Source organism: Jatropha curcas, chromosome 6, assembly GCF_041381405.1.
Source record: "Jatropha curcas cultivar XTBG-Jc1 chromosome 6, XTBG_Jcur_1.0, whole genome shotgun sequence".
NCBI classification, from domain to species: Eukaryota; Viridiplantae; Streptophyta; class Magnoliopsida; order Malpighiales; family Euphorbiaceae; genus Jatropha; species Jatropha curcas.
In genome coordinates this window covers 27,595,497-27,602,979 of record NC_143156.1, presented here as the reverse complement: position 1 = coordinate 27,602,979, position 7,483 = coordinate 27,595,497, and the positions used below count along the sequence as shown (strand labels likewise).

Here is a 7,483-nt window from a genome sequence, read left to right as displayed (position 1 = left end):
AAAATAATTGTGAGTTCTTTCGATATTTCATCCTTCACATAAATGAGAAGACCCATCAGACCACTATCTAATTGATATTTTTGGGATATATATTGAAAATTGGATTCAAGATCAATTCAATCTCCGTCCAAAAGACAAAGTAATCACTTTATAAGTTAATAACTACTTGACCAAGAACCAGATGTTCCTTCTAGTAAGTAATTGACCATGAATCTCTAAGAAACTTTCTGTCTATTTACCAAAAAAAAAAAAAAAAAAAAAAAGGAAAAAGAAAATGAAATAAAGAAATCAAGAAACTTTCGGGCCTTTTCAAATGATATGCTCATTAACTGCCTCTCTTTTGTCTGTTTGCTTAAACAAAGTCTATAAATAAGGTCATTTATGTTACCAATTCAGCCCTATCTCTCATGTTTCAAAACCTTCTCAAAGCCTTTACATTACTCGTTAGTCGTTAATATATATAGCTTTTCTTCCATTTTAAAACATCAAGGTTTATTTATTTCCTTTTTCATTTGCTTGCAGGAATTAAAGCGACATGTCGTCTGTTCTTGAAATACAATATCCTGGCCACCAACATCCACTTAAACTAAAACCTCCTCCAGCACCTTATCGCTGCGATGGGTGCAAAGAGCTTGGTTTTGACATATGCTACCAATGTGAAACATGCAACCATTTTTCAATCCATAGAGAATGTGCAATTCCAACATCTCCTACTTACCTCCAGTTTTTCGACGATTGTCGTTTTGAGTTTTACGACAAATCTCAAATAACACCCGATAAAGGAAGAGATTGTGATGTTTGTGGATTGGATATAAAAGGGTTCGTGTATCAATGTTCTTGTAAAAAATATGACATGCACCCTCACTGCGCTAAGCTTCCAGAAACCCTAGATGGCGAAGGTGTGAAATTACAACTCAAGAAAAAGAGTTCACTAAAATGCCAAAAATGTCATTTCAGGATCAATTCAGGAAAAGGTCCTAAGGGCTTGTGTTATGTCTCTAGCTGTGAGACCTATTGCTTTCACGTAGCTTGTCTGAAGGAAATGGTTTATGAGAATTGGCAAAATAGCTATTTTAATGGTGATAACAAAGAAAGTGATGAAGTAAGTAAAGCAAATGATTTGGCACTGCAAAACACAGGTTCTAGCAGTACTAGTACAGAAATAGTAGAGCAGAAGAGAAAAAGCTCAAGAAATGGATGGAAAATGGCAATAGTAGTTCTGAAACTTATTCTTTCTGCCATTTTTGGAGAGCCAATTACTGGGTTTACTGCTCTTATTGCTACTATTGCTCATATTCTCTTCCATATTTAATTTGGTCTGGGAGTCTTGGAGTTCGCAATTTGGTCGTAAACTTGAAAGCTAGCATGGAGAGACGCAGCTAGCATTTGAATTTGCTCTTCCATCTTTAATTTTGTTCTTGTTCGATTTAGTTGTCTGCGCATATCGTAGTTTATTATTATTATTTCCTTTTGAATATGTTCTTTTGTAACTCTTTGAAGAGTTCCAAATAATTACAAAATTGGAATTGTGAATGAGAGTTTTTGGTATACATAATATTTATTTATTTCTAAATTTTTTATTTTTAATATATTTTAATACAGAATTCATTTTTCATATACTCTCAAATCTCCTTAATCTAGTATAATATCAATAAGGACAAATCGATCAATATTATTTGTATATACATACCACCCAAGGGAAATAAAAATAGAATACAAGAAAATGATATAATTAATTACAAATAACATAACACAAACCTAAAACATGAAAATATGTTACAAATAATATTATGATATGAACACAATTAAAATTTTAAATATTGAAAAATTAAGAGCTAAATTTTAAGCATTAAATGATAGAAGTATTGTTTTCAGTAAAGAGTTCAAGTTAAAAATTTCCATTTATTAATGTAAATGAATTTTAATTTGATTTAATTTTTAAGTTATGCCTAAATAACTATTTATCAAGTAATTTTAAATAAAAATTTATAAAATATTTTATTACATTCCTTGAAAGAAAGAACATTGACTAAGATATTTGGAATGGGGCCCATTACGATGGGCCGCAAGCCTCACTGGGTATTTACAAGTTTTGCAATTATTGGGCCGGATAGGAAAATTCTACCACGCTGCATATGGCAGCGCATGGTTAGTTGGTTACTCTAATATGGACTTTGACTGGTGGGTTGTAAAATAAATATGGGTTACACATTCTTTTGAAACAATTGAACATTTAAAGAGAATGACATGTAGATGTATTCTTTTCTTCTTTTTTTTTTTTTTTTGTTTTTTTGTCAGAAAGATATAATATTTATGTCTATAGTTCAACAATAAGGAGTGGATGCTGATGCTTAGCGTGTGGGCACCACCTAATTAGTTACTTATGTCCCAAATAACAAGTTTTTAAAGAATGGTGTACGGAAGCGCGTAATCTAACATAATTGCTACATTATTAAAATTTTCAAAATATCATGTTACATATATAAAGTTTAACTGAAACTTTCTATACATGTTATATTATACATATACAAAGAATTAATTTGCAATTCAGAAAAAAACAAGGGATAAGAAATTATAAGTTACAGGCAGGCAATAAAATAGAACTCAACTTGAAATTAACATGAAATGGACATCTTCAACTAACACAAAATAATATAAGAATATTACAAATACTTCAAACCTATAGCACAAGGCTAGGGAAATTTTCCTAGTTTCACATGAATTAATATAAATCTTTTAAACTTATTTTTCATTGGTTTAATTCATAAATAAGCTTATAAACTCAACATACATATTTTATAATTCGAAAATTCAAATTTATATTCATTTGCCATACCTTATTACACTCAAAAACCCTCCATATAAACAATGGCTAATATAGACCATGTTACAACAGGAGTACCTCTCTCCTTGGCTAACTAAATTAGTAAAAATAATTGCAAGTCATAAGTGAGAAGACTAATCAGACCACCACATGATTAACATTTTTGGAATATATATTGAAAATTGGATTCAAGAATAATTTTGTCTCCATTCAAAAGACATAAAGTAATCACTTACATAGAGTAATCACTTTATCAGTTAATAACTTGTTGACCAAGAACCAAGTGTTCCTTCTAGGAAGTAATTGGTCATGATTCTCTAAGAAACTTTCTTGTCTATTTACCAAAAAAAAAAAAAAAAAAAAAAAAAAAAAGAAAAGAAAAGAAAAGAAAAAGAAAAAGAAATAAAGAATTTAATGAAACTTTGGGTCTTTTCAAATGATATTCTAATTAACTGCCTCTCCTTTGTCTGTTTGCTTAAACAAAGTCTGTAAATAAGTTCATTCTTGTTACCAATTCAGCCCTATTTCTCACATTTCAAAACCTTCTCAAAGCCTTTATATTACTCGTTACTATATATATAGCTTTTCTTCCATTTTAAAACATCAAGGTTTATTTATTTCCGTTTTCATTTGCTTGCAGGAATTAAAGCGACATGTCATCTGTTCTTGAAATACAATATTCTGGCCACCAACATCCACTTAAACTAAAACGTCCTCCAGCACCTTATTTCTGCGATGGGTGCAAAGAGCTTGGTTTTGGCATATGCTACCAGTGTGAAACTTGCAACAGGTTTTCAATCCATAGAGAATGTGCAATTCCAACATCTCCTACTTACCTCCATTTTTTCAACGATTGTCGTTTTGAGTTTTACGACAAATCTCAAATAACACCCGATGAAGGAAGAGATTGTGATGTTTGTGGATTGGATATAAAAGGGTACGTGTATCAATGTTCTTGTGAAAAATATGACATGCACCCTCATTGCGCTAAGCTCCCAGAAACCTTAGATCGCGAAGGTGTGAAATTACAACTCAAGAAAAAGAGTTCACTAAAATGCCGAAAATGCCATTTCAGGATCAATTCAAGAAAAGGTCCCAAGGGCTTGTGTTATGTCTTTAGCTGTGAGACTGAGACCTATTGCTTTCACGTAGCTTGTCTGAAGGAAATGGTTTATGAGAATTGGCAAAATAGCTATTTTAATGGTGATAACAAAGAAAGTGATGAAGTAAGTAAAGAAAATGATTTGGCACTGCAAAGCACAGTTTCTAGCAGTAGTAGTACAGAAATAGTGGAGCAGAAGAGAAAGAGCTCAAGAAATGGATGGAAAATGGCAATACTAGTTATGAAGCTTATTCTTTCTGCCATTTTTGGAGAGCCAATTACTGGGTTTACTGCTCTTGTTGCTTCTCTTGCTCATATTCTCTTCCAAATTTAATTCGGTCTGGGAGCCTTGGAGTTCGGAATTTGGTCGTAAACTTGACAGCTAGCATGGAGAGACGAAGCTCTTGCAAGAGAATGAGCATTTGCATTTGCTCTTTCATCTTTAATTTTATTCTTGTTCGATTTAATTATCTGCGCATATAGTAGTTTATTATTATTATTTCTTTTTGAATATGTTCTTTTGTAGTTCTTTGAAGAGTTCCAAACAATTACAAAATTGGAATTGTGAATGAAAGTTTTTGGTATATCTAATATTTATTTATTTCTAAATTTTTTTTATTTTTTATATATATTTTAATATAGAATTCATTTTTTATATACTCTCAAATCTACTTAATCTAGTATAATCAATAAGGACAAATCGATCAATATTATTTGTATATACATACCACCCAAGGGAAATAAAAATAGAATACAAGAAAAGGATACAATTAATTACAAATAACATAACACAAACCTAAAACATGAAAATATGTTACAAATAATATTATGAGATAAACACAATTAAAATTTTAAATATTGAAAAATTAAGAGCTAAATTTTAAGCATTGAATAATAGAAGTATTATTTTCAGTAAAGAGTTCAAGTTAAAAATTTCCATTTGTTTATGTAAATGAATTTTAATTTGATTTAATTTTTAAGTTATGCCTAAATAACTATTTATGAAGTAATTTTAAATTAAAATTTATAAAATATTTTATTACATTCCTTGAAAGAAAGAACATTGACTAAGATATTTGGATTGGGGCCCATTACGATGGGCTGCGGGCCTCACTGGGTATTTACAAGTTATACAATTATTGGGCCGGATAGGAAAACTCTACCACGCTGCATATGGCAGCGCATGGTTAGCTGGTTACTCTAATATAGACTTTTGACTGGTGGGTTGTAAAATAAATATGGGTTACACATTCTTTGGAAACAATTGAACATTTAAAGAGAATGACATGTAAATGTATTCTTTACTCTCTTTTTTTTTTTTTTTTTTTCTAGAAAAAATGTAAATGCATTCTAAAACTTTAAGCTATATTAAAAAAAAGTTTGTGAATCTAAGATTTTGACCAATAATTCATTAATAGATAATAGAGTATAAATCAATTCGCAATTGAAAAAAACTTTATTCTGAAATTTTTCTTGTAAGCTGTTAATTGATTCCATTTTATTATATATTTAAACTATTTTAATCTTAAAAAAATTATTACTAATAATATTTTTCTTCAAACTAATATTTTCTTGAGATCCAATTATTTATAGTTACCAAAAATGATAAATTAATATTAAATATTATTATGAAAATTTTCTACATAACATATTAAAAATAGAAAATAATGTAAATTATCACCTATAATTTTATCAAAATAAAGTAATGTAAGTTGCGCCGTCTGTGGGAATCGAACCCACGACCACATGATTAAAAGCCATGCGCTCTACCGGCTGAGCTAAGACGGCAATGTACGTACACTACAATTATTCAACATTAATCAGAGACTAACGATTAGGAAAATGTGCATATAATCCGAATAATGTAAATTGCAACTGCTCGTAAACTAATCGAAACTTAGCTTGACAAAATCTATCTATGTGTACTTTTAAATCAGAATATTATATAATTGGCGCCATCTGTGGGAATTGAACCCACGACCACATGGTTAAAAGCCATGCGCTCTACCAGCTGAGCTAAGACGGCAATGTATATATACAACAATTTTCGACTATCAGCCATTAGCTACTAAACTACTAGCGACTACTAATGCCTAATTAGTGACGGGGCTATTATAAATAACTAAACTAAGGTGTATAGAAAATTTGACTTGTAAAGTCACCAAATTTCAGAACTTATTTCCTTCCTCAACTCAATCCAACTTGGCAACTTAAAACATGATGATATAATTTTTAATAAATTCTCAATTATTTTTTTATGTTTGGATTTGGTGTAGAACTAGTTGTACTACTAGAGCTTGATGGTGGTGGTGGCGGCGTCTTCAATATATTTTCTCTGCAAACACAAGAAAAGCTCTAATATAATTCTGTAAAATGAGAAGTTGAAATTCTACGTCAATTCATTATTTACAATGTCATAATTTTCTTAACTTATTAGAGGCTCAATGGCCAGAAATAGCTTGTCACTTTCATGAAATCAAGCCAATTTTTTCCTTAGGTTTGTAGGAATGTTAGGAAAGAACCAATTGAGCCAGAAAATCTCATAAATGATTAGAGATAGTCAAATGGTATCACAGATTCTTTTTTATTTAAATTTAGGGTTGACATTGAGGAAGATGATGTTTTGCATTATTATCACTTATTCTATGGAATTAATGGATTGATGTGATTGGCTTTCATGTGCAAGTCTTTCTTTGACACATAGGAGTGAAGCACAGGAAAAAATATATTCCTTCCCTTTTACTTTATTATAGTTAAGAGTGAATCCGAAAACTTTTCCTACTTATTCAATCTATATTACCAACTGCGTTACGGTGTAACTTTACTTTTACGAAAGAAATGCGAGGCCTAAAAGGAAGATAGGACCTCTCTTTACCATAGAAGCAGTGACTTTTGCTGTCAAAGATGATTAATTGTTGGACCACATATTCAATTTTCCTATGAAATATTAACTTCTAAATAATTGTTTATGTATATATGCATGTGGGACCAATCCATGATTTATCATAGCTCATCATCCATTCCACTACATCTACATTTATCAAAAATATTTTTTTATGAGAATTTAAGTAGATTTATGCAATAATTTTAAATATTAGTATTAAAAATTATATTATAAATCCATTAAAAGGCAATCCGGACAATAAAAAGAAGAAATCACAAGTTAAATGATGAGAAGATAGAAGTTTGATTTCCAAAACCTTAGTTCTAATCATTTCGACTATACATCATTTGCTTTTAAAATTTATTTTTAACATTATAGATAATTCAAAATTCAAAATTTATATTGTTTAGTCTTATTTAGAATGAAAAATTGAAAAGTATGAATTTATAATAATAATTATAAATTTGTAACATTGATCCCTCAAAAAAAAAAAATGCCCATTAAAGTCTTAGCCCATAAGTAAAGAGTAAAGACAATAATAGTGAGAGAATAGTGTTTGGTACCACCAATTTTGGTAATCAAAATCTCTTGGGCTAAGATTAATGAGACAAAACAATGTTTTTTTTTTTTTTTTGTTTTTTTTTTCCTTTAAACCAAAGGAATGGTCCAATCT

At 29.9% G+C, this 7,483-nt stretch overlaps 2 protein-coding genes and 2 non-coding genes across 4 annotated transcripts; 2 read left to right on the top strand and 2 right to left on the bottom strand.

Annotated features, from left to right (window-relative positions):
• The first annotated feature begins 449 nt into the window (after positions 1-449).
• Positions 450-1,470, top strand: LOC105649450 (uncharacterized). Its single transcript, XM_012236094.4, has one exon. The coding sequence runs from the start codon at positions 536-538 to the stop codon at positions 1,310-1,312; it is 777 nt and encodes a 258-aa protein (XP_012091484.2). The 5' UTR covers positions 450-535; the 3' UTR covers positions 1,313-1,470.
• A 1,833-nt stretch (positions 1,471-3,303) lies between these two features.
• Positions 3,304-4,512, top strand: LOC105647744 (uncharacterized). Its single transcript, XM_012233947.4, has one exon. The coding sequence runs from the start codon at positions 3,478-3,480 to the stop codon at positions 4,258-4,260; it is 783 nt and encodes a 260-aa protein (XP_012089337.1). The 5' UTR covers positions 3,304-3,477; the 3' UTR covers positions 4,261-4,512.
• A 1,129-nt stretch (positions 4,513-5,641) lies between these two features.
• On the bottom strand, positions 5,642-5,714 carry TRNAK-UUU (transfer RNA lysine (anticodon UUU)). The gene has a single exon. It is a non-coding gene; the product is annotated as a tRNA-Lys (tRNA).
• Positions 5,715-5,879: 165 nt separating this feature from the next.
• TRNAK-UUU (transfer RNA lysine (anticodon UUU)) lies at positions 5,880-5,952 on the bottom strand. The gene has a single exon. It is a non-coding gene; the product is annotated as a tRNA-Lys (tRNA).
• Positions 5,953-7,483: the final 1,531 nt, after the last annotated feature.